The following is a 27,971-nucleotide window of genomic DNA, read 5'->3' as shown; positions in this document are numbered from 1 at the left end:
ACCCTTTGATTGCAGATCCCACGGCTCCCAGGGAGCACTTTGCTCTTTCAGAGCCAGGACCGACAGGCAGAATAAGATTCTCATATTTGGAGGGGGCTGGCAAGGGCCGAGCAAGGGACATGTCTTGCCTTCTAGTGCAGAGCTGCTTCAAATCGGAAGAATGGGAAGTCATTCACTTTCTCTCTGAGCACTATCTCAGACGCCAGGACCCCAAACTTCCCGGCGTCTGGCCCCACCATCAAAAACTGTTGACACTCAGATTTTTTACAATGATCCCAACACAATAAAAGTTCTTGGCTGATCTTGTTGCCAGCAAGACTCACACCACGCTGCGTCACAGCTCAGAGGGGTCCGCAGGAACCTCGCCATCCACCTTCCGTGTCCTCCAGAGAGAAAGAAATGCACACAGACACCTGCCACGTTCTTTTGTCTTTTTTTTTTTTTTTTTAATTATTCCTTCATATTCAAACTTCACAAACAGTGTGAACTTGTACAATACCTCAGAAAGTGAAACTTACAAAAAAAGTGCTGGTAACATTAAAAAAAAAAAAAACAAAAAACAAACATCATTCTTAGCAACATCAATTACTCTTCCACACAAAACAGAAACCTTGTAAAATTTATTTCCGTATTTTTTTAAGGCGTAATACTTCCGTATAAAGTATATGCAAGAGATAAAACTTCACAGTATTCCAAAATGTCACAATAATAATAATAATAATATAGTATAATGAAGCGCTACAGTTAATTTTCTTTTTTTCTTTTTTTTTTCTGTTTTAAATAACAAATACAAGTCACAGGTAAATATACGTGAGAAAAATACGAGGCTAATATTAAATGGCAGGTAAGGATACTCTCACTGTAAGAAAAAACTGGCAGGATGTGTGTATTTATTCTATATTTTAAAGCACTTGATAGAAAAGGCGTATGCAAGGTATTTTTTTTATTTAACAATTTTCTATTTGCTTGTTTTTGATAACTGACATACCATTTACAGAGTATAATGAGAGAAAAAAAAGGAACTTAACCCCTCAAAACTTTTGACCTGCTCTTCACATCGTCACAAACCATGTTTCTCGAGAGATGCCTGTACAGCGGTGGGGGGTGTGTGTGTGGGGTGCGTGTTGTGTGTGCGCAGGCGGCGGCGCGCATGCGGCTGTGCGGGTGGGTGGGCGTCTCATGACACATATGCCCACGGCAACATGCGCGGGTGCCGGCAGAGACCCGCCTCCTGCGGAGGATCTCCTCCGCTCTGGGGCCAAATCCTGCAGTCTCTATGCCGGCAAGACGGCCCCCAGGGTAGTCAGTGGTGGTTGCCTGCATAAAGACCCCCGGATTTAGGCTTGGATGCAGTTTCCCATTCACTCACCATCAAATGACTGTTGGGAATTTCTTTGTCCCAAAGAAGAAAACGTCCCCTTTTTTTTGTTGATTTTTTTTTTACATCCACACACATGCGTGCGTGCTCTCCCCTCCACCGTTTAGCTCCCCCACTCCTCCCCTCCATGTAACAGAGCCAACACCGACCAAGAAATTCCCGCCTGGCGAGGAATGGGAAGGTGGGTGGGTGCCCCCCTGCACCGCGGGGCTGCGCGCTCCGGTGTGCGTGTGTAGCGTTTTGCGGAAAGGCCGGTGCACACACGTGTGGAGCGTGGCAGCACACGCCTGGCCGGTCCCTCGCCCCCCGCACGCTCGCGTCTACATGCCAACAGCCAGCCACTCGGCCCACGGGTAACAAAAAGACAGCAGATAGCATTAACACATCAGTAAGGTGCTCAAAGAAAAAAAGGTGGCTCCCACTCCGGGAATGGGAAGCCACGTAAGGTGCTTCAAAAAGTTTTTTTTCTTTTTTTTTCTTTTTTTTTTTTTAATCAGTTTCAGACATTTTAAAAAAAGGACTGATTGAGCATGTGGTACGTGAGAGCAAGGCCGAGAGTTTTGAGACTTCTGACATCCTCCATAAACAAGAGCTTCCTCAGGGCAGGATGCATTTTAGTTTGTTTGCATCTTTTTTGTTGTGGTGGTGGTGGATCAGTTTAGATGTGATTTTTTTTCATAGAAAACAAAAAAAAAGTAACATACCAACCCAATGTGAGAATTAGCATAAAAGTCAAACTGCGTTACTGGGCTGAGTTTTTGTTTTTGTCTATTTTATTATTTATTTGTTTTTGCCCATTCATTCAGTTAGCACCGTTCCTTTTTATTCTGGTTACAACCCAATTCCTTCTGTAATTATTGAATGTACAGAAAGGACCAAGTAGTTGTTTTTATTTTTTGTGATCTGTTTCAAGAGCCCAACCATAATTCCTCTGCTGCTGCTGTGTTTGTGTAGCATCTGGTTTCATGAGCTTAAGGAGAAAGGTTAGTCTGCTGATATTTAAGGTTGACATGTGTGTTTGTATGCATACACATTGTTCTATACATACACACTGCATGGAGTACATTTTAACTGGAGATAAAGTGAACTGGGTTCAAACACATATGCACTGTCTTCCCCTATGTATTTGAAACAGTCTGGAGCTTTGATTTGATTTTTTTTTTTTTTCTTTTTAAAGTGCATTTAAAGCAAAATAACTGGCATTCACATACCCCATGGAAAACACGATAGCAGTGGAAAGCTTGACTACGCTAAACTCCTCAGACTTGACAACGCCAAAAGCAAATGGGGCAGTGACAGGCCTCGGTGTAGGCAGCTATTCTTGGGCAGCACCATTGGCAAGGAGGGAAGGCAGGAGGTGGTGGAAGGGAAATTGCTTTAGAGGTTGAATATTTGAACTGTTTTCAATTCTGACATAGCTGTGTCATTCCCAATACAGCTTCCTTTACGATGATTAATGACCTCTGTCTTACGGATGTCCACGTCTGACTCTCCCTAGTTCTGTCTTTCATCGCATGTGTGTCCCAAGTGCCAGCATCTATTAGGAATAAGGCACTGTTGAAATTACAGTTTTATAAAAGATGCAAAATAATCCAACCCTAACAATCCCGACTGACCGCACTGCTCTTCTCCCCCTCCCTCCCTTTTTGGGGAGAAATATTGCATGTGGTAAAGAGTTTATTCTTATGGTCTCTAAGTGTGTCAACAGTAAGCCTTGGACAAATGCCTTAAGTCCATCAGCACCAAAGGCGGGTAGGAATACACGGTTTCTCTTGTATATACATGCACACATGCGGACCGTTTATCGGGAAGGGGGAATAACTACACCGTTCCCCTGCTGCTCCTCCCTGGCTCTAGAGCCCAGCCTGAAGAATGAAATTCCAGTCCCCCGTCCACAACATTTTCATTTACTGGATCGTTTATGGAAAGGGGATTTTTGTTCAGAAGGGATTTTTCATTCCCATCACCCAGGTGCTACAGGTGCCTCCTGCTGTGCAGAGGGCCAGCACGGGTAGGAGCCCACCCTTGTGCTTGCCCACCAGACGGACACTACTCGGGGGCCGCTTTGCGCCGGTTCTTACAACCAGAAAAGCCTCTACAACGCAGCAGGCTCCCGTGAGGAGGCAGGGGCACTGGCTGCGCAGTGGGCAAGCCTGCAGAGAAGCCAGGAGGCAGTCGGGCCCCCGTCTTTGCCCACAAGCAGCTGTGGGTTGCAAGTGGCTTCTCCATTATGCCAAAGCGCTCTTTTCTCTCCGTGGTTTTGACCCGGGGACAAGCCATGTTCCAGTAACTGGGTGGGGTTTCTTGGCCCTAAAAATACTGCAGTCAGCCCATCATAATACACATTTGCTGTGGCAGCCGGCATATCCTTCTCCTGCTAAAATGCTGAAAACGATCCATCAACTACCTTCCCAGAGCCAGGATCCCACTGGCTCCTCTCACCCTTCCCCAAAGGCTAGGGCTGCCTCGAAAAGCAGAGAATATAGCAGAAAGTAAGAAAAGCAAGCAGACAGTAGGGGTTATAGCAAAGAAAGCATGAGACCAGACGGTCTAGCATTTAAGCTCTAGGCTGGCCAGTTTGGCCACCATCATTAAAATGGACTGAGATCAAAGGAGCCTAAACTGCTATGGACTGGGTTTTTAGAAGTGACGCAAACCTTGGGTGGGAAATGAGTTGCCTTTTTTTTTTCTTTTAGTGGTTTAAAAGTCATCTTGATAAGGCCACAAACTGCATTTGTCTTGTCAATGTAAATGCTTGTGAACGGCATGAATTGAAATCGAGTGCTTCGCTCAGCTCGGACAGGAATGGGAGAGAAAAGCCACTCCGTGCCCGCCACGACTGCTCGGTAGGAGAGGGGAGCATCTGAGGAGGTGGTGGTGGAGGATGTCTCCTGGGGAAGACCTGCTACGTGTGGGAAGGGAAAGGAGCTAACAGCATCTCTCCACTCCCCTTCCTCTCACCACCACCCTACTGTTTTGCTGGACACCTGTAGACAAGTAGCACTTCTAAAGAGCCTCCTCCTGCGTCTCTCACATCTGTAAGTTGGGGAAGGGGAGGAGGTTGGTAGAATTACAAAAGGGGAAAAAGAAGGCACATGATTTTACTCAGTCCTGACTGAACCCACGTTTTGAAAGCACGGGCAGTTTAGGTGGAGGGCAAAAAAGTGCTCAGTGGAGCAGGTGCTCACTGAGAAGAAATCTCAGGGCAAAGGAAGAGGGAGAATAAATAGGAAAGGCAGGAGAAATGAAGGCCACATTCAGCTTTCTGTCTGCTTGACAGTCTCAAGATTTGGCTGCATTATTGTCCAGGAAGAAAAAGTCTGGTTGGTCTCGAATGTAGCCCAGTTACATATCTCCAGTTTCTGTTATGGCTGTTGGTGTCTTCCTCCTTCCCTTTTCTCCAGCCCCATGAGTGCCTGGACCACTGCTTTAGTCTTTTTAAGCCTGTTCTTCAGAAATTGAGAACATGGCACACCTCTTTGGTCGCTCTCAGCCTCTACTTCTCCTCAAATCCAGAACCAGTGATCAAAATGAGCAGCGCTTGCTGCCGGTCACTCCCACTGCTGGGGTGCCAAAAAGGCTTGATTAGCGACTGAAAATTATCCTCAGGGTTTCAGTTGGTTGGTCAGTCAGACACAAAAGCCACTGGCCAGATGAAAGGCAAACAAAGGGAGCTGCTGACTGAGAAACTAGGATGTCATTTACAGCGGTCATTATGAGCATCGTGGCTCTCAGTCACTTAACCCCTTGCGCATTGCCATGTCCAGGTACCACGAGTTTTCTTTCTCTGCCAGTGGCTGTAAGTCTTTCTCATTCCTGTGGTAGATGGGAGAAGTAGAGCTGACGGCCTGGCTTTGGGATTCCAAAACACTGTTTTGCGTTTTCTCCCCGAGTCTCTGCCTCAGAAATGCATGTAGATCCTCGCCCCCCCCCCCCCCCCCCCCAATTTGCTCAGGAAGTCATAAGGCAGAGTAATGAGAAGTAGGATCACCAACAGCTCTATGAAGACACAGGGTGGTAAAATGCTTTCCACACAAACTCACAGTCCAGTGTTTGTGACATTTCATAAATAACTTTTTTTTTTTTTTAAAAAAAAGAATAACACAAGAACAATCCCTTTACTTACTCATCTGAAACAAAATAAACAGCAGTGGCTACAAACTTCTTCTTGTAACAATTACAAAAAAACTCCCAACAATACAATCCCCCAACTTTTAACACGCGCCTTGAATGTTTTTTTTTTTTTTTATTTTAAACCTCAAAACTGCAGCATATCCTTAAGGGCAAACTTTTCAATTAGTTTTTTCTTTCTTTTCTTTTTTTTTTTTTTTAAATAATGTGTTCACCAAAAAGAAAAGAAATTCCACAAAACAGTCTTGTACCAAGAAAATGCATTCAAAAATAGAAAATACTACACAACAAAAATATGTACCCTTCCTTTCCAAAAGAGTCTTCACAAAAATGTAGAAAAATGCCAACCATTTTTTTCCTTTCCTGAACACTTAACTTTCAACCTAGGGCACAATTATTTATTGACTTATAATGTCTGTTTTTGCATAAAATATGGAAGATAAAAACCAACTATCAGGACTGTGAAGTTACAAACAACACCTCATTATTCTCCCCACCCCACATTCCCTCCTTAGAAAACAAAACAGAGAAAGCCAAGGTTACAACAACTGATTGAAAGCCGTCAGGCTAGGAAAAACCATCAGCTGATATGGGGATTCAAAGATGCTGGCATAACAGGAAAATCATCTGCCTTTTAAAATGTATGTTCTTTGCATTTATCTCAACCCGTGTCTCTGCCCCACTGTACTCAAATGACCAGACACTATGGAGACAGGACACTGCCAGGCACCGAAAGATCTGGGAAGAATCTGGGGCAATGAGCCCAGGGACCACACGTGGGTGCGTGCACACATGCCAGCACGCCGCGTCTCGCTCACAAAGGAACTGTTGCCATTTTGAAAGACAGAGAGGATGTTTCCATATGCCTTAAAAGTGCAAGGGCCATTTCTGGATCATAGTAGTTAAATACGCATAAGTTTTACTATGCTTAATAGTCAAGTCCATTTTTCTGGCAAAGGCAGGCTCTTCAGCCAGAGTCAGATTATATCAGTTCACGGCTGGGAGTGGGTAACAGCTGAAAGCTGGTAGGCAAAAAGTGTCACGCCAAGGTGCATCCAGAACTGATTTATTCAGTGGGAAAGTATTTTGCCTACCTTGGACAACATTCAAGGGGTATTATGCGATTAACACAGCCAAAAGACCAACTGTTTCGACAGCGATAAAATCTAGCAGTGGGGCCTTAGGTACTATGGGGAAGGCAGCTGTATCTTGGACACATGTGGCTAAATCCATCCTTTGTGCACCTCCTTTGACTTCAATGCAATTATATCTGTTTGCACCAGGGATGAATTTGCCCCATATGGTTCTGGATTTTGTGACTGTTGGCCATTTAGGAGCCTGACCCTGCAAAACACTGCGTTAAAATACTCCAGATTGCAGAGCTAGGATCAAAGAGGCTTCTCTCTTCTTTTGTTTGCGATTTGTTTGTTTGTTTTCTTTCTAGCATATCTTTTAGAGTATGCTTCCATAATAAGGAAGAAGAGGGGAGCTTTTTCTTAGCCTTTTCCACTGCGTGGCTGTGTGTTTTCCTTTTTCCAAATGGCAAAATGTGTTTGTGTTTACTTCCAGTGCATTTTTTTCTCAAAAATTCTAAACAAAAAGGAAACATTACTTTTCCCATCCTTCAAAAGGAAAACAAAAACAAAACAGACTGATAAAGTACAATACAATAAAAATCAGGCATTATAAAAGACAACATGATGTGCAACAGCAATACCAAAGAAACAAAAATAATATATATATATATATTAGGATACAGGTATGAATCAGCCAAGAAAGCTATCTAACCCCACTACTGGATGATTGGTAAGCATTGGTTAAGAAATAGGTAAGGCTATTCTGATATTTCTAACTTAACACAGTTAACCACTGCTTCTCTCACGCCTTCGCTTCCTAAATTTTTTCACCTTTCACTCACTGGTCTTTTATGTCTTGAAACTGATTTTTTCTCCTTTTCGTATTTTTTGGTCTACAGTAGAATTACATATTAACAACAACAGCAAAACAAAACTCAAGCTTGTTGTGAGAGTAAGTTGGTGCCACATCCGTGATGCAGAAGAAAGAAGACAGACAACAGAACAATCGCATTCAGTTTTTCACACACAAAGCATATTCGAGGGCAACAGCATAGCTGACCAAAACAAGTTTGCAGGGGCAAGCAGCAGAAGCTGTAGGTTTACAACTACACCAGCAACCAGAGCCTGGTCTTTTGCCTTTACTGGTGTCCTTGAGGACAACAGTAGCTCAGTCGCCATGTGGCTTTGCCATTCTTGTCATCTGGAGCAACAGCTGACCTGCCATGTACTCACCACTAATTGCACTCCTGGTTCGATGGAAAACCAAAAGGAAAAGGAAAGGTAAAAGGCTCCTAGTTGGGGCCAAGGCTCTCTCTTGGTCACCTTGGCTGATGTGACAAATTGCAAGCCACTGTGATACCAGAATCAATGAGGGAGGGCACCTGGCTGGCAGGCCGTTTGGAAGCAGTCTTGAAGCAAATTCAGACTCTCTAAGGTGATGTGACAGACTGTTTAGCTTCCTCCACCAGGGAAGAAGTGATGAACACTGACAGGTTACTCCGGGATCATTCTGCGAGTATAAATTCTCTTAGTTCAGCGGGGATGAAAAAGTACACGTGTTCTATTGCTTTCAAATTGCCTTTGTAAATGTCAGCATCACCAGCCACCAGAAATGCGTTCCCTACAAACTTGGCTACAGCACTGTGGCTGAAACTCCATCATGATTCCTGGCATTTTATTTTTTCCGTGGAACTTCTGAAACATAACATTTTCCTCAAGGCTAAGCTCTAAAATTACCATAATGTTGAAAATACCACTAGCATCTTATTGAATCATAACTATGCCACATAATCCCAGCAAAAACTCAAGCTGATCCTCAGTAGTGCTTGTCAACAACGAGGAAAGGAACGTACAGAAACAAGATGATCAAACAGTACAGGGAAGTTCTGTTTTGGATTTAGCCCACTGGCCAAAGTGATTTTCATTCAAGAGAAAAGGTGCAACAATGAAGCAGGATGGCAAATGGAGGAGAATTATGGAAGTTAGTGTTTCTCCATCTGGAGAAAAAAATAGGGCATTAACTTATGCGGCATCTCTAGTCAGCAACATATGTTTTGGCTTCTTAAAATAAACCTCAAGTTATCCTTGGTTTCTCAGTCAAGCACTGTCTACATGGGGCTTTAGTACCATGCTGAAAAAAAAAAAAAAAAAAGCGTTTGTGCTATATTTAAATGCAGGTCCAGTTAAACTAGTTTCAAACTGACCATGTAAAAAGGAACAACTTATTTAAAAGCCATTAAAACTATACAATCAAACTTATGCCCAGGAACTGATCTGCTTGACCACTGTAACTGAGTGAAAACAGGCTGGAATTTGGCTTTTAAAACATGGTTTGGTTCCTGTTTACATGGGCTAGACCAGTTTTGTTGAAACTGGATCGGCTGGAATCAGGTTTAAACAGGCTGAATTCAGACCCGGGTTTGGAGCATGGCTCAAAGCCCACTTCTTCAGGTTGCAGTACTTTTTAAAAACTAGTGCAAATGGCATCTTATCACAGCATTGCAAGCATGCAGTGTTCCTCGCCTTGACCAAACATGGTTGCCATCAGGTCACACCACAAGGGAGGAATATGCAGCAATCAGTCAGCCAGAACAGCTCAAACTACGCAAGTTCTTTATTTTACCACAGCAGGAAAGGCACTCTGGACACAGCAGGCTCAGTAAACCCTCAGCTTCACTTTTTTTCCGGAGCAGCCCACCATTCCTCTTTGACAATGCAAATCTGCTCTGACAGTAGCAGTATATGCAGCTGTTTTAAACAAGAAAACAAAACAAAAACTCACCTAAACAAAAAAAGGGGAGTATTGGCTCATAACCTGAATTAACTTCAGCAGACAGACTTCATCTCCTCCCATATCACGACTCGGTAGCTGTCACTACTCTTGTAGACGCAAATGCCATTTTACAAATTAAAGGTGCTTTCCTGCCACTGTATTATGCTGACCCTCACATGAACGGTGCTTTTGTTGGGCTCCCGCTGCCTCATTACTGGAAGATGACCTTCCAGTGGTTTTCATCTTACAGGATTCCTGCAGATGGCTCAGAAAGAGACTGTGTGTTCTGCTGCCCTGCCTGCTTTCAAGGGAAGAACCATTCAGTAGCTCATCTAACACTACACTGGAGGATATCCCCAGTTCTCTTCCAGTCCTTTCAAGCCAGGATGGATAAAACCTAAGAGCGGCAATTTCAGAGCTTGCCAGAAAAACACATCCTTAACTCCAAAGTCTCTCCTGGTTCCAGACAGATTTGTTCTTTCCCACCCAGGACCTGCCTCTTGTATGCTATTCCTCCTCTGGCTCCGGACAATTTTCTCAAATGAGGCAGCCCAACAGACTGACCAGCAGCAATCCGCTTTGCATTGTGCAATTCTTTACTATCCATTCCTCTGTACTAATGATGCCAAAATGTCTTAGCTTCAAGTCTAAGGAGAAATTTAGGGCATAAACAAATTTCTGACCACCCAGTTACTCTCAACTTGCCTTAGCAATTGGATGACTACCTCCCCTTTTTTGTCTGTGAAATGTCTGCACACATTAGACAGGCGGTCCCTTCACTACAGGACCAAAGCAGACGTACTCATGTTTTATGTGCTTCTCCCAGCTGCTATCCAGAGCATTCTTCATGATCCTGTTTCACCTCCTGGCTGAAGTTGTAATTATGGTCTTACTGAAGAGATTCAACACAAACTTTTGAGACTTTGTAGACCACAAAGAGTTACAGCAGAGATGGATCTTGCTGCACATTACTACTGTTTTCTTTTTTCTCATATTATGCTTGTTACAAAGTTAATGGCCAAGGCATAGGTCAACATGCAGCTTGAGTGTTAAAAGTACTTTCCAACTTAGGATTCCATTTGATTCCAGCCAAAAGCCTTCATAATGCTCGACTATCCGTCTGACGAGAGAAATCAGACTGACGATCTTAAAATGCTCAACAGCATCTTTGCCTAAGCAGGAACTGTATTGTTTTGAATGGTACTTACTGCACTGAATACCATGTCACCCTTTCTTGTCCAAATGTCCTTCCTGCTCCCTCTGTCCCAAAAGCTTGACTGGAACACCTTTAATCGAGTGTTCAGGATAACTGTTTATTGCACTGTTCCCATAACAGCCTCAGAAAGAAGTGCTTTTTTTCAGTGACCTTCCCCTTTGGTAAGCCTGCTCTGTGGCTTCACTTCTTGAGCTGAGCGATCATGCTTATACTGAAGGGATGCTAATTGCAGCCGAACCTCTCTGACGAGGTCCCATCTGACAACGCAAGTTTTGACATCTAAACTAGGAATTGGTATCTTTACGTTGAAGCCTTACATTGGTTTTTGTGATGAGCAGTTCTCTTAACTCTCTCACAGCCCCAAAGAACACTGTCTGGGAAAAGGGGGGAAAAGATCTGTAGCACCCTGAAACCTGTGATGCCTCTTCAGTTTCTATTATAGTGCTTTTTTCTATTTTTATTTTTTTTTTTTTATTTTACAGAAGCTATCCAACACAGCTATCTCAGTGTCTGACTAGTTGCTTAAGGTAAAGGTGACCCCAGTTCTCTTTCAACCTGGTCAGGTTTACGGTACATCCTGTTTTCTGTGCCTATCCCTTTCTCTCCTCCCTTCCTGCTTAATTGGCCCCTTCCAATCCCACCACATGTAAATACATTTCAGTAGTGCAATGCAGTGCAGTGCAGTCATACTTAGTGCAAAAATAAAAAGCCTTATCCAGACCAAAAAAGCACAAACTCCCTCCCCACCCCACCCAGCCCCCAAGAAATCAGCTCTCAGTAAAAGTGTATCAATGCGCCAACACAAAGAGGGATTTGCAGTCTCCCAGCCACACTTTCGTATGCCTCGTTTTCTCGCTCAACGTAGAGATCTCATTAGCAGATCTGACATTTATCGAAAACACAATAAATCAAATGACAGAAACTGGAAAGGAGACAAGCCATTGTTTGGGGGCTGCAGAAAGAAGAGAGAACTAAATGGATACAGCAAAAAGGTCAGTAGTGGTTTTACACAAAGTTGTCAGATGCAAACTTTGTAAGGGCACACCTTGCAAAGGGCATGTGTAAGTGTGGATACAAAAATCTAAAAAGCTTCCCTGTTCCCAATATACAGTCCTTATTTTAACAGTGCCCAAGCTAAGGTTCTGTAGTGCAATCAACTCTTCAAAGTGGCAGCTCTCTGTGGCCACCCTAAAACAAATGGACAGATCAACACTAACTTTAGTTTTCTTCCTCTCACGCAGACATGCACGTGCATGGACAACTCCCTCCCCCATCCTGCAGAAACACAACTATAAAGGATTTGCTTCACGACCCAACCCGTCAAGGGCTATGGTGGGAAAAGCAGGAATTTTAATGACAGGCATATAAGCTCTTAAGTACCTCAAAAGGAAAACACGTAAGAAAAACAAAATAAAGGTCACTAATAACAAAGGCAAGCAGGTTACTGAATCCCAGTCAGCCCATACCTCCCCTAGCCTATCTCTCTCTTTTCACAAAATAAAACATCTGCCAGGGCTTGCCACTCATTAAGGTATCAGTTGGGAAAACGCAACTAGGATTTTGGGGTACTCACTGGTTTGGAGATTAATTTCAGTTTGGATAGCCACAAAAGCCTCCATTCAACCCTCGTAACTATAGAAAGGAGTGTGGGGAACCACTGAAGCACTGTAAGAGGCCACATCAGGGAAGGAGGAGCAAGAAAGGGAAATGTATGGGAAAAGGAACACATTAGGGCAATACTGCTGCTGCTACGCTAATCTCACTGTAATTGCTCAGTATATAGAGGAATAGTACGCGCTGCTTCACTTAGGCTCAGGCACACGCTTCCTCATGCCTTCTGCCTCTGCCCTCACTCCCAAGTCCAGCCCACCCCAGACTGTCAACAAAAGCAAACACCAACAAATAAACCAAACAAGAACTGAAGCAGGTTCCTCATTTTTCTCTTTCTTGGAAAGATAGAACTGTGCCCTTGCCTCCAGGCACACAGATACACTCTGTTTCATCCTAGTGCAGAAAAGCATTTCACATGCACAGAAATAAGGAAAAAACCTACGAGAAAGAATCTAAATAAGGGTGCAGGGCTCCTGAATATCCACCTCCAAAACAGAAAAATGCCAGGCCGTAAGGACTTTTACTGTTTATCTGTTTATCTTTACCAATGAGCCTATCATGAAAAATAAAGAGAGCACAAAAGAATCACTAGCCAAGGCAAGGGGCTGGCACCTAAACCCAGTTTCTCTGGGCGCAGAGCTACAGTGGTGTGTCCCATGCCAGAGCGTACATGAGACAGACCAGATAACGCTTCCTAGCTCTTCTGTCAAGTCTAAACCCATCAATTTAGCCAGTATAATCAACAGCAGTGATTTTTCTTTCTGCTTAGCTGTGTGTACTTGAGGGTGTCCTACCTGTCTGCTGAAATGCGTTTGTTCACACTAGACTATGTGGGTTCCCATCCATTCTCCTGCATACCCAGTGCTGTAGCACTTTCTAAAAAAAAAAAAAGTCCACAGAGAAGTTTGATTTCTAGCCTGAATGTTGGGGTTATATAATCAGATATTACACAGAAACAACTTTATTCCACCCACACGAATATGTGATCACCATTACAGAAAAGGTATGGCCAGAGTGCTTCTTGGTGAAACAGTCAGAAACTCAGACTCAAGTAACTCCAAATATCCAAATACCCAAATGCTTTTACTTTGTTCTGGCAATAGAAACGTGACACAGCAAGGGTGTAAATTAGGGAAAAGTGATTGCTGTCCATCATATATCTACACCATTGTGGCTCACTATTTAATTATTTAAGATCAATACCCCATCACAAATCAAACTGAAACAGGCTACATGTGGGAAGTCAAGGCTATTTATGACTCTTTGGACAAAAAAAGTCCCAGGCTTGTTCAAAGGGAAGCAGCTGTCCTGCCCTGTATAGTTCTTTTGAATTAAGCCTCCCAGCAAGAAGCAGAGACTATTTCATCACCGAGCCCTTAACAACTGCCTGTTGGAGTGAAATCAAACCTTGAGTAAGTTTTATGAAGAATAGAAACTTTAGGCAGAAACATGCTAAATTATGAGGAACAGTCCTGTGATATCTTAAATGGTCTACATGAAACTAGTTTTTAGACTATAGCTTACTGTGGACTATGTACGCTTTCTCTGCCACAGAAAATGCACTGAAGTCAACAGAAGAGCACGTGGGTCCCAGCTGCAGAATTTGGCCCACAGAGTATGGGTCCGGTCAATTTTCAGGATTAGGTAATATAATAATGACCTCACTGATGCTGAGAAGAAAGGTCATGCAGTACATCCTGCCTATTTATCTCATGTTTGACAACAAAAGTTCATTATGGGTGGAGTTTATGGGAAACTACCGATTTACTGCTTCATTTCATTGTACGAATTTTTTCTAATCTGAACTTTGGAGCAAGGATCTAGGGGAGTTAATGCTCAGCACATATGAATCTGGGGGTACATTCCAGATTTAAAGGACCCCAGCAGCCCAAGCTACATCCTGGCATAGGACAAAGGAAACAGGGCACCCCAAAAGACAATGAAACTTGCTGAAGATACTTGCAAACAAGTAATTCTGACTCCAATAAATGAAAGAGTATACCTCTTCCGTCAATAAATAGGAACTAAAAATTCTTTAGAAGATAATAAATGAGCAGCAGCGGCTACTGGAGATTCAGTCTTTTCTCTAAGTGGCACAGGCGAAGAGCAAGTCCCTTGTATGGAGTTCAAGCATTCCTCTCTCGTGGGAGGCCCCCAGTCTTTGGTGCAACCACCCCCAAGGTGGGGGGCTCTCCTCTTACTCAACCTTGCAGTGAAGAACTTTAAAATCCCTTTCTGTAGCATAGAGCAACATTCTCTTAGGAGGTTCTCCCTCTGGTGGTGGCAGTGTTACCTACTGCGACTGTTGTGTTCCTCAAAAGCTGCGTAACACAGAACAGAAGTGCAAAAAGGAGCTGAATATAAATGCTGTTGACCACAGAAACCTGAGACCATGGTTTGCATTAACCCTGGAGGTCTACTTGGTCAACGAGGAGATGGAAAACGAAAGTCATAATGAAAACCATATACTAGAATAAAGCTAATATTTGGACAAGAGTCTTCCCTTGATGTTTATATCGTTCAAGGGAAATCTCCAATGCAAAAATCTGTAAAACTGTAAAGCCAGTATCACCTGTTTTCTCTCTCCTTAGAAAAGCAGAAAATATGCACATATGAAATGAATTTCTTAGAACGTCACAATTCTCAAGATTAGTATTTCTTCAGAGAATGAAAAAGAAAGGATACATGTTCAAAAAAAGCAAGATTTCTGGATTCACAAATGACTGATTGTCTTTTATGTAAAAGATATGTTAAAATAGTGTTCACCAGCTGATTATTTTGTTAGTTTCACTTTCCCTTAGGCAATTGTATCTGTACACACTGCGTTCTAAAAGTACAATCTCTAGTGTGGATAATCTACCTGTTTGGTACCATCCTGTTTGTAAAACCACTTCTTAGCCTAAAAATATAAACTGTAAACTGTATAAGATGCAAAATGAACTGAGGTGTTTAAAAAAGCATTAGGAAAAATAAAAGGCAACAAAGAAGTTAAATCAAGAAACACATTAAACTAGTAATTATCTTAAATGAATTACTGAACCTTACAAAGGATTAGCAGGGGAAGCGTGGAATGGGTATGCAGCCATTTAAATGATCAGGCATTCTCAGTGAAGTGAGAACACTCTCTATGAAAATATGTACGATTCAGCATTCAGTCAAATGAAAAGGCAAAGACCATGGTCAGAAAATGTGGACCACTGAATCAGCACTGCAGCAGCTAACTGGAATTAATTTGAGAAATGGCACCTGTTTGGTTTAACGGGACAAAGCCCATCCTTATGCAATAGGGTAAGCTACTTTTGTTACCTGCGTAATTAATGTCGAGAGGATAGTCTCCTCCTTCCCTTACAAATGGGTATACACAGAATAAAGAAAAGCCAGACTTAAGAGATCACTGATGGAAGACCGTAACTTTTAAACTGCAAGTAGAAAGAAAAAGGATGTGGTAGTGGCCTCCACGAAAGTGCAAATGGCAGATGACAGGAGTGTCTAAGGAACGCCAGCACTTGATATTCCCATGCTTGAAGTTCTTGTTTTATTATCCCAAGATGTGGCATAGGTAACACTTTCCCTCTCTTCCCACTCCAAAGTAACTTTTAAGCTTATTGATTTGCAGTGACACAGATTTCCTCATTCTCAGTGAAAGCACAGTTTGATGTGACCATCTCCCATTTCTTCCAGTCTTCACAGTTAGGAGAAATGAGATACAATGAATACCTCCTCCACAACCCTCATCCACTTGATTTTGCCCGGTTTCATTCAGGAGCAGTATGTTATCGACAAAAGGAATGAAGGTCAGCTGAGATGTACCCGAATTAGAAAAGCAAACATAAATTCCCATGCTCTTGTAAGTCTGCACTCTTGCGGAGTTTGGATCTAGACTTGTTGCCTGGGCCATCTGTCGCAAGAGGAGAATACAGAAAGGACACCCCAAGCCATAAGGTGGGCTTGGCGTCAATCAGCTTCCCCTGGGCTATTTGGATGGTGACATATCCCTGGTGACGTTTTTTTCAGCAGCTCTGTGGTGACAATTAAAATCGAGTGGGACTGACCCCACACTCAGAACCAACAGCAACGTGGTGTGAAGATGACAAAGGCAACACTCAGCTTGGAAAACTTTTGAACTGAAACTCAAACTTGCAGATGTTTTCATTTGAAAAGGAGGGGGAATCAAGTGGATACGTAAAATATACTAATAGTGGTGGATGGAGGTATTTATCCAATTCCTGGCAAAATCCACTGGCCACAATTAGCATAACTGTACAGAGGTTAATATTTCTTGTACCCCAAGTTAGTGCAGAGAATCATTTTTGGAAATCTTAAAACACTAAAGAAACAGAACTTGGAAAGAGTACAAAGACCACTTGCGGAATCTTTCTCCAAGGCTAGGAATGGAAGAGGAAAGTCTGACATACACTTTTACAAATGAAATAACAGGACATCTTAGAAGAGAGCTAATAGATAACCTTAATTGTTTTGATTAATTGTTCTTCTGATATGAAAGGGTAGCAGGGAACAATCTCTAACTTTTTGTAGAGCCTAATACTGTTTTACCTTTTCTTAAAAAGAATTACTTTCCTATATCTTGCTACACAGAGATTTAAAAAAGCCTGAAAAAAATTACTGTAAAGACAATAAAGAAGCCAATAATATGAAAAAGCACACTAGAGCTGTAATAATGATTGTTAAATGCTTCAAATAGCTGCAGCAGTTGATTGGGTTGTGAATGATACATGTGAAAAATTATTCTTCTATGATCATAGGCAGATGCAAAAGTTAAATGATTATACTATGTATATAATATTGATATAGAATTGCTATATATATTGTGTACTGTATGTTCTAGCTTTCAGAAATACTGTATTGTAGTGTACTGTACTTAACTAAGCAGATCTAAATAGCAACTTGTCATTTTCCACAAAGTCACTAGTACTGTTAACAAAACCCAAAAAGTCTATTTTCTCCAGTAAAAGAAATACATACTGTTACAGTCACAGACATTCTGACTATAGAGAGACAATGTACATTTAACCAAAGAAAAACCCCAAACCAAAACAAAAACCTCACCCAAAATCAACCAGCCAAAATTGTTGCATTTATCATCTTATTCAAAAGGGGAAGGGAAATGCTACCAATCTAAGAAAAGGAATAACATTTACTCAACTTTGTATGAGTGAAACGAAAGAAAAAAATCCACCACCCCCCAATCTCCAATTACCCTTTCTGAGACAAGGACAACCCCCCAATGGGGCAAAAGAGTTAAAAGAATAAAACGCTACTTTTAGGGCCAACATGATACCAAAATAGGCAGCTGTAGCTAAACATCCTTATTCATCCCACTAACTAAATGGGCGCAAAATGAGTTCTAGAAATCCTGCATTTCTCATGGATTCCATACTGAATACTCTCACTGACCAACTACTTCTCCTCCTGTCAAATCTACTGGTCTTCTACACACACTAACCATGTTCCTGAAAAGATTTTGGCAAAGACCAAAGGAGTGAAAGCTAATCGTCAATTGTTAGTGACTGCACATTTGGAATGGATTACTCGGATCACTTGTAAAGATACTCATAGTCAACACGTTTCAGAGTATATGAGGTGGGGAAAGAGCTGTTTGATATGGCGCTTTGGATACTAGAGACTCCAGACCCAGAGTATTTCAGAGCCTATCAATACACTGTGTTGCTAATTATTAAAGACTTGATAATTTTTAACGTTCTTTTAAGGGGACAAAACTGGCAAGTTAGATCATTTTGCTTGGGTTTTATTCCTTTGTCAGGTGAACATGTTGAAATTCAATGGAAATGAGTGACTGAACTCAAGAATATCATTCCAGAGCTGTCACTTGCCATGGATGCCCATCTCTGCTCGTGAAGCCTGCTGAGCTGGACTGGTTTATTTATTTTGTGGCTGAAAGACCACACAAGGCTCTGGGAGGCATGCTTCAGCCTTCCCTTCAGAACAGGTACACACAAAAATACACTGGATCAAATCTGGATGTCATGTTTTCAACGAGGCCAAACACCTTCCTTGGACAAACATCCAGTTAAGAGCATCCGGCAGACAGAATGTGGTTTATGAATATATGTGTGCATATACACTGCTTAAATAAATAGTGCACTTATTTTCCATTAAATTCATAGGGATTCAGGCCAATGCTCCACAGTTAATGCTGTAACCGTTTCTTCATCTAAACCCTTTCCTGAACCATGCATGTCCACACACTCAATTAGCAACATGTTTGTAAAGCCAGAAAGAGATGGCTAGCTATCTGCCTACGCACGCACACATACACATGCGTACTCACACATACATCGGCACGCACACACACACACACACGGTGGCCACATAATTTGGTTTTGTTCAAAGATCCCATAGGTATCAACTGACTAGGTGAGAAACCAAAGTAAAGGACTTCATGGAAAAAAACGAGAGGAAGAAAGCTGTGAAGTATTTCAGGGCAGGTGGGTGAAGGTAACCCTGCTTGCTGGACGTGGTGGCTCTCTCTAGGCAAACAGTGTCTGTTCCGCACGGGTTTTGAACTTCTAGGGGACTTTCTAAGGTTCAGCAAAGAACGTGACAATATCCAGGTGGCAAAAGGAAAAGGAGCAAAGTGAAGTAGAAAAGCTGCCTAATTAGAAGTACAGATCTCAGAAAGATACCTGTCCATTTTGTAGGAACAGGACACCGCAGAACCGGACAGTTGGGGACAGTAATAAGTATCTAACCAAACTCTGCACTCTCCTCAAGTGTCATAACTGTGACCTTGGCAAAGGATCACCAAGAAGTCAGCCTGGAGGAAGTGTGCACACTGTAAAAGCCTGCAGTTCTGCCTGGAAAATAACTGAAGCAAGGAATGCTTTGCTACACTGGTACCAGATTTTCCAGCAGGGTAAATCCCAGTGGGGACCTTGCAAAAGGCTATGGCTACTGTAACACCTAAACCCAATCTGACACAGAGCATTTACAAGGGATGCTTTTGGTGTGGCTGCATGACAAAGCAAGCTGATAAAGTTTGCACCAGGAGTGGAAACAGGAATGTCCCTATGGGCTGAACTGGACAGAAGTTCTCAAACATGATGGCGTATTGGCAGTTCTTTTGTTTGTACAGTGATACTGCTGCAGCAAAAGGATATTGTTAGAATACGTTTTTCTTAAATGAAATCACAGCTAAATCATCAAAAGGCTTACTTTCCTCTGTAGTGACATACATGCAATCCCAAAAGTGCCAATACAGGTTGCGCTGATAGAAATCAAGAATTTGTCACTGGGAAGCAGCTTTTCCTTAGATTTCTCTATGAATTCCACTGGCATTGGTGAGGCTGGAGTCAGTGATCAAATCACACAACCTTACCCCTGTATTAGTCATTTGGTTTAGGATGAGGATTTACCCTCCAGCAGGGAGCTGACGTCAGCCAACCCGAACAAAAGGAGATAGATCACTTTGGAAAAAGCCAAACCTGGAGCTGTAACTGAGGTAAGAATCAGCTGCAAAGCACCGTCCAATATGAAGAGACCACTGTGCCTCACTAATACTTCTTCACCTCTTCCCTACCCTCTCAAACAGAAAAACACAATATAACACATTTCATACGAAGAGAGTGTTTTCGATGAAACTTTGCTACAGATACGAAATGTAAGTACACTCCATACTGCTCAGATGCATTTCTGCATTTTTTGATGCAATTAAGGCAACAATTCTATATGAGGGTGTAGTGTATTCAATCAAGGCTGTAGTGTATTTGCTTCCCAAAGAAGTATCTTACTGCTCTTTGCTTTCTGAAAAATAGTTGCAGAAAAACGTGTAAACTGGGGGTTTAAAAATACAGTTAACAGAGTGTTTGGAAGACTTTCTTGGTCTGCTTACTTCAATGTTACACTGCTTTTCCTAGGGGAGACACTAAGAGTTTTCCTTGGGCATATGCGGTTGTGCACAAATATCTCAGTTCACCGACTGCAGGGAAAGGAAGTCAGTTAGTGAAGCAGCCTTAGTTCTGGTGGTAGAAACTGTGATCACATACAGCACGAAGACTCAAGGTAGCAGAGTTCTGCAGATCCTGAGTCAGCCTCTTCTTTTAAAACCTTTTAATTGCACAATTCTTGTGGAAACTGGCATTTTAAAACCACCATGACTGATTCTTCTCCTGATGTGACTTTGCTAGATTTATGTTTGGACTATATTTGACTCCTTATATTTTGAAATAAACCCAGAAACTCTTTAGCTGTGTTACCAACTTGCAATGTGAATAGTGATTTAAAGCACATGATGGGTACAATTTAATTTTTAGACCTATTCACAGTAGATCAGTCAGCTCTGCTTCTCCTGCACCTGGACTCTCTCACAATGCCTGGGGATCAAGCACTACTGCAGAGGCTAAAATGTAAAAAGAAGCCAGCACACCATTGTTAAATATATAATGAAAAAGTATCTATTAACTTTGTGGGCTTTTTTTTCACTAAAAACACAGATTTTCAACCAAAATAGTCTAACGGTATCCTAGTAATTATAAACATGAATTCAGAGTGGGTATTTGTCCAGATACTGGCAGGTATACACAGGGAAACAATTCTTCTGTTCACCAAAATTTTGCATTTTTATAACTCTACTGTTTTCATCTTAGTTACTCCTGAACTATAGCGGAGGGGGATCAGAAATAGAAACACTGAATGCATAACATTTTCACTGTTCCTAGAGGCACTAATCTAGTTGATTAGGTATTAGCACTGGGAATAATTAGGTGGATATACACTATTACCTAATACATCTTGTTTCTCATTTACACATTTTCTTAGAAAAATGGAACAAAGATTCCTCCTTGTGCTTCACAACAACAGGTCTAAGAGAGCAAAGCATTCGTATTTTTCAGACAGGTTGTCTGTCTGTCAGTGTCTCCCTTGTGGACCAAATCTGTCTGTTCTATGCTAACAAACACATAACCCCCTTTTTTTTTTCGTCCAAGTCAGTCTGAAGAATATACACATAACTAAAATTCTCTTCAAATTTCCCAGCTTGGTCATCTGCCAAAATATGGGGATTTCTTTGCTCCTGCTAAAATGAACTGGATCACCGAGTAGCTTTAAAGGAAGTTAGCTGAGAGCTTATTACTTCTAGCAGGACAAATAAGGTTAACAGCAGCAAGAACACTGACTTGGCACGGCCAGAACAAGCCCTCGACAGACACAAATCTGGCATTAGGCCACTTTCATATGCTTGGCTCTCTTACTGGGCACGCTGCAGAAACCTGGTACTTCCAGTATCTGCCACTCCGCACGGCCTTCCTACCTGGCTTTGGTTTCTGTCAGCGGGATGCTCATGTGCTGGGGAAGGTTTTCATTGCATTTACAAACTCAAGACTGCAGACTCAATGCATTACCTGTACTTTCTCATAAGCCTTTCCTCAGCAGAGTTGTGATCACTTTAGGGGCCAGACCCTACTGAGTGACAAGCCTCCTGGGAGCAGAGGAGGCTCAGAACCTCTCAGGGCCAAGTTTTCATCTCATTACTCCTCCACAAATCTTCACAGCCGGCATAAAAACAAATCAGGCAATGTGAAAAGCAGCTATTTTGCTTTAGGCTGATCAGATGCTGCTTCAGTTAGGCTACCTGCTGATTCATTTCCATCAGGTTTATTTCAATAGCTCAGAAGAGCTGGATGCTGAATTGAGAGGGTTGGATTACCAAGGTCTAGTTTTCCTTGACAGAACAGCCACCAGGTGCTAATTTGATGTTGCATTTCTTTTTGAGTGGCAAATCAGCAGTGAGAGTTGGAAGATTTCCTTAGCACAAGACTGTCAGAGGGTCACAGATCTACAGTCCTAGGCATACCGAAGGTCTGATCATGTTTGAAATGGTTTAGATACTTTTGGTTTTGGATTGAACTCAGCACTCCTGCAAATAGTATGTTTTGTACCTTCTCCCTACAGGTTTTGTTTTCATTACAAAAACAAGGCAAGACATGCTACCATAATTACTCAGTAAAGGCAAGAGATTTGATCCTCCATGGTGTGAATGATCCAGCATTGATCAAGCAGCCCAAGGTCGACTGAAATCGATCAGTTTGGGGCTGGTAAGAAGTGAGGGGGCTGATGGCATATGGGTTATTACTCAACTCTTCTTTGGATGAAAAAGAAGTCAAAACAAGAAAAATGGGTACCACTTGGCCTCTTTGATCTTAGAGCAAAGGCAAATCGCATTCTCTTAGAAAGTCAACTAAATGCCACTCTTCCCTGTTGGCTCACTGTGAAATTGAGCTGGTTTTGCAAGTAACTAACAGCATGGGCCAGAAGCGGGCTTAGAGGGAGCATGACAATTGCTGAAAAAGTGTCCCCAGAGCAGATCCTGCAAAATATCTACACCTATTCCCCTTATGAGAGACTGTTGAGAGGGGTTTTGTGAGAGGAGGGACCAGACTGAAATATCGTATTACTATTTCTAGACTGCTGTATGTTACTGGTATGTTCCCATTCTTTACAAATTGTACTTGCTAGCCCTCTGCAAGAGATCACTGTAGGACAATCTCACTAATGCACACACCCCAGACACACACATGCACACGCTCGGTAGCTGTTCTCTCCTTCCTGACCAGCAGACACTGACATCGTGGTCCTGCATTCCTTGTGGATTCAGATTTCCCAGAGAGAGGCAGACTTCAGTGGAACGGGCAAGAGAAGTGAATTTTTTTCTGATTTACAATTTCACATAATACAAGAAAAAGAGTATTTCAATGAACAGCAACAAAATTAACCTGAAAAGGAATCATTTCAATAAGGTGGCAATTAACCTGAGAAACTCACTTCCACAGGACAGCACTGGGGCCACCTAGGAGTTAACAAGCTAGATCTTTAAAGGATAATGAGAATTATCTGCCGCAATATACAATTTTTATGTGGGATAAAAAGTTAAGGCCATAAATTATTATGTCTTTAGGTTATAAGCAGACACATAGCTAATGAGGATTATAATAAATCTTCTCTCTTATGCTTATTACTTTGTAATTATCCAACAGGGGTCTTTCATCTTCATCCAAATCATCTGTAACTGACCATGTGTCAGAGACAGAATACTGGGCAAGGTGGACCACGGGGCAGATCTGCTCTGGCCGGTCCTACATTTTCAATTGACTTCATCAGCCTCAGCAGCAGTAAGAGAAGGCACTTACTTCTCATTTACTCTAAGGCTTCCTTTATTGCACTTTTGCCTTGCAGAGAGGCCTTGATTTGTATGCTTGAATTCATGTCCTATTTAATGCCCTTTTCCATTGCTGAAGCAATACACAGAGCTTTAGGGAAGGTGAGAATCAGGCTCAAGGAATGCGGGATATTGTGTGCTCCATCACAGGGAAGTGTGCTGCAGTCTGCTCTTTCTCATACCATTTTATCGGGTGTTTTGAAGGAAGCCTTTCAAGTGTACTGAGAAGGATGCACTCAAACTCTGTCAACAGCAGTTCGTAGATCATCGCCACTGCTAGCGTACCACAGGTATTCTGTCTGCTAAGGAATACTGCAGCAACACCTGCAGCTTGAACATACCTGTAACATTCAGATACTGCACTTGTTTCCAAGTAGTAAAGAAGTATTTCAACAGACGGGAGGAAGCGTTATTAAAAAGAATTTAACATTTTAAAAGGTAAAGGGGTCTCTGTTTGAACTCCTAAGTTCACAGAAGGGCACCTAAATTAGTGACCCGATGAGCACTTTCAGCTACATTTACAGTCATGCTGCAAGTTGCTCCATGTTTTAGAAAATCAAGTCACTCATTTTTGAACCTGGAAGGTTCAGCAAAATCAGTTTATATTTCAGGCCACCATTTGTGAAGACCTTGGCCTAAACTCTTCAACAAGTGATTTAGAATTAATTCTAGTATGCCTTAACTTTATGTTAAAGAAATTTGCTTATTTTTTTAATGGACATCCTTAATTAATTCACAGTGGATCTTTAATTAATTTCAAATTTATTAGGTCCCATAATAAATTTGCATTTCAAAGATGATGCTTCTTTGATTTAGGGAAGGTTCAAAATCAAAGAATTAAAATTTAGATAGGATTTTTCTCTCTAAACACCACAGTATTCAGATTTTGGTGGACATAAACCTTGATTCTTATTTCCTGTACTGGCATATCTCTTCCAGTATCAGAAACATATTCCAGAATACACTACATCTTGACTCTAGTTCACCAGATCGAGCAATAGCAAATTAAACAGCTTTTCCCCAGACCTCAGATGACAAATGAGCAGCTACAGATTTTTAAGATGGGTAAAAATCTTCATTCAGAAAAAACTCCTTTCCCCACAGAAAGACCTTCAATCCTTTTGTACAGGTTCACCTTCCCCATTTTCTTGCACACCCTTGTCTCTAGATCTTTTATTTTCTGTACAGGTTTAGTGTGTCTTTACATGGCAGATACTGGTTCTCCCTCTCTTTGTCTTAGGCTTTGTCTTTTCACTTCTTGGTTTACATGCCAGTGTTGCTTTTACCAGTGTGTTACGAGAACATTATTTATTAATTAACTTGTGCTCCTTCTCTAGCCCCCTTAAACTACCCAAACAAAGTGGTAAAACCCAAAAGATGTTACCATACAGGAGACTCATCTACTCTGGCACTCACCACAAAGTCTCTTTATACTGCCTACTGCAGCTGAGGGTCAGGGCTTCAAGGTTTAGGATCTGCTGAACAATACCTTGCAGGGTACAGAAAGATTCTGAGACTGAACCACCTGTCAGTTTTTTTTCCCCAAAATAAATCAGTAATGGAACAGGTGTAGAACACAGCAATGAGGTTACCTGTGCTGAATCACAGACATCCGATACTGAAGCTGCAGGTGTAAAGAACACGCAAAATCGTATGTGGCGATCTATCAAGTCAACAGTTAGAAAGTCGTCCAGCATAAAAGAATGTCTCATGTGAAATGCTCAGTGTTCACAAGCAAAGTTTTGTAAACTTAAGAAAGCTTAATTTATATATAGACACAAGTAAAAGCTAAACTAGCAGTTTTTCTTTTTTTTTCTTTTTGCATATTTTTGTTAGGTGCTTCTTCTCTGCCTAAAATATAAAGTCCAGAGTGCAGCTGGTGCAAGTCCTCGCTATGGATTTCAAGCATGACAAAGATAGTGTCAGACACTGATCCAACTGAACTAAGGACCCATGTACTTTGGGAGTTGGCTTTGGGGGAAAAATTCTCACACAGATACACAGAAGACAACTAGGGAGAACACCAGCCCAAACACAATAAAACAAAATACAAAACACCAACATATATATGCAGATCAGGAATCAATCTTTCACACTGATCCTACATTCCTTGCATAGCTTTGCGTATGCAGAGAATGCGGGATGTGGCCCTTCAGTTAGACGTTTTTGCAAATGAGGAAGGGAAGATTATTCGCAATGGTAACATTTTAAGTTATTTTGGCATCAGCAAATTACCAGGGGCAGGATCAGATTCCCACACAAATATGGAAGCTCTCTAGCGAGCAAGGCAGGGATGAGAGAACAATACAGCAGATTAATTCTTGTCCAGTGACCAAAAAGAAGGGAAATCCTAGTTTATTACACACTTCCAAAACTTTCATTACTTTTTCAAAGAAGAAGAAAGAAAAGACTATAGATTCTATCATTCCCAAAACCAAGGGAACATTGCTAGAAAAATCTCTTTCTCAAAAGGAACCACCCTTCAGCAGAAATAAATTCTAAGATGGAACCAAAAGAAGAAACAACAGAACCTTGGTAAGAGCCAAAAAGAGAACCACGTAATTCAAAAACAAAGTAGCAGTTCAAATGATACTGCAGGATGCACAAACTCTAGTAGATAAACTCACAGATGACTTCACAGAGCCCCTCATCGACCCAGGTAATTCTTGATTCCATTAGAAAAGAGAGAGAGAATAATACTAGAAAAGAAAATTAAGAAACTTCCTTCCTCTTTTTTAAAATAAAAATCAAGATCATCTCCCCTCCCCCCCTCTATCTGGAAGCAGGTTAGCTAACCTTAACAGTCTCAATTTAAAATAAAATATATATTTATATATATATTCATATATATAATAAAAGAGAAGATATTAGTGGCAGTGTACGCAAAACAAAAAAGAAAACAAAGAAAAATTACTTTTAACAATCTCACTTTTTTTGTTTTTTTACACAAATACTGTTGTAAATATATTAAAAAAATCAGCATTCTATCTGGTAAACGTCACTTTTGCCCCTCTATAAAATTTTGAATTAAAAAAGTCCCAAGAACTCTTTTTTTTTTAATTATTATTCCCCTCCCCACCCACCCTCTATTCCTCTTTCTTCCACAAGAATAAATCCTGATGCAACTTTTTTTTTTTTTTTTTGCAAAGATTGTGGGAACTAACCCTTCTCTTGTACCTAGATCCATAGGTTGCAACCTCTGATATCTTTGATTTTCCTCTGTGTTTCTCTTTGCCTTCTGTGAAAGTCCCTCTTGATTGTGCTGAGGCCCTGGGCTCAGCGAAGACACTGAATAAATTACAAAAAAGCCACCGTTGCTCGTTGTCTGAATCTTCTTGGTTTCTGCTGTAAGGTGGTGGTGGTGGTATGGGAAAAGCAGCGGAGAGGGTGCACCAGAGAGCGTGGGATGGAGCAGAATCCAGGTGAGGAACCTCTGATTCTTCTTCCTCACCCTGCAGGGACTCCACACTATCCAAGCCACACTGCCTCGCACTCCCCTCAGCCCTTTTGTGTGTTTGTGGATGCGTGTGTGTGTGAGAAAGCAGACACGTGGTGGAAACCAGCAGGGCCTTGTTTCCTCTGGTTGCTGCTCAACCAGAAGCAAAATATTCCACAGTTCTAACTGGATACTGTGAAGTCCAAAAGCGATCAGCATTGTGAATTATGTCCATTGAAACACTGCGAGCGGTGTACTTATAACGACAGTAGGCCTTGTAGATTTGTAATATATTTTGTCTTGTTTCTTTTTTTTTTTGTAGTGCTCTTCACAAGTGAGAAAAAAGAAATTGTTTTTTTTTGTTTTTTCTGTCTGTTTTTTGAAATTTTTTTGTGTTTTTTTTTTGTTTGTTTTTTTTTTGTAGTAAAGAAGGGTTGTATTTAGAGGCCAGTAGCTAGAGATCCAACCAGTGGAGCTCATGAAGCACTACCTGGCCTTAAGGCCACCATCCGAGGGAGGCTGGGAAAATTATTATTCACCCAGCCTCCGGAAATGTAATGTACCAGCAGGCAAAAAACAGTTCTTCATGTAGTACAAAAACAACAAAACGAAACGAACCCAAAAAAAGGAGGAAAATAAAGATAAAAATGAAACAAAAATCTTTTCTTAAATTCTAGTGCCATAGCTTTTTTTGTTGTTTCTATTTTTTTGTTCATAACAAAGAGAGAGAGAGATTCTACTTATCCGTCTGACACATGCATCCTCATGTGGTCGTTGAAATGCTCGATTTGGTCAAACTTAGCTGGACAGACAGAGCAGACGTAAGTGGTCCCCTCCGTGCAGGCCACTACCCCGGCAGGGACGGCCCTCGCGCCAGTGCCGGTGGCTCCTGGCGTGCCGTTGGTGGCACTGTGCAGAGCCACATGCCTCTCCAGCAGGGTCTTGTGGGAGAACTTCTTCTTGCAGATGTAGCACTCGTAGGACTTCTCCCCACGGTGGAGGCGCATGTGCACATTAAGGGAGCTCTTCTGGGTGAAGCGCTTGTTGCAGATACTACACTGGTACGCCCTCACGCCAGTGTGCGTCACCATGTGTTTGATTAGGTAATCCTTTAAAGAGAAGGAGCGCCAACAGATGCTGCATTGATGGGGTTTCTCAC

The 27,971-nt window shown here is 41.8% G+C and overlaps 1 protein-coding gene across 8 annotated transcripts in view; it reads right to left on the bottom strand.

The window, feature by feature from the left end:
* Nucleotides 1–424: 424 nt before the first annotated feature.
* Nucleotides 425–27,971, bottom strand: part of ZBTB20 (zinc finger and BTB domain containing 20) — a 519,668-nt gene continuing 492,121 nt past the window's right edge. For all 8 annotated transcript variants that reach the window (XM_055712470.1, XM_055712467.1, XM_055712471.1 and 5 more), the window contains one exon: nucleotides 425–27,971. In XM_055712470.1, coding sequence (XP_055568445.1) covers nucleotides 27,553–27,971 — 419 coding nt within the window. In that variant the 3' untranslated portion in view covers nucleotides 425–27,552.

This window comes from Falco cherrug, chromosome 5 (assembly GCF_023634085.1).
Source record: "Falco cherrug isolate bFalChe1 chromosome 5, bFalChe1.pri, whole genome shotgun sequence".
NCBI classification, from domain to species: Eukaryota; Metazoa; Chordata; class Aves; order Falconiformes; family Falconidae; genus Falco; species Falco cherrug.
The sequence above is the reverse complement of the archived record's forward strand: the minus strand, read 5'-3'. Positions and strand labels throughout refer to the sequence as shown.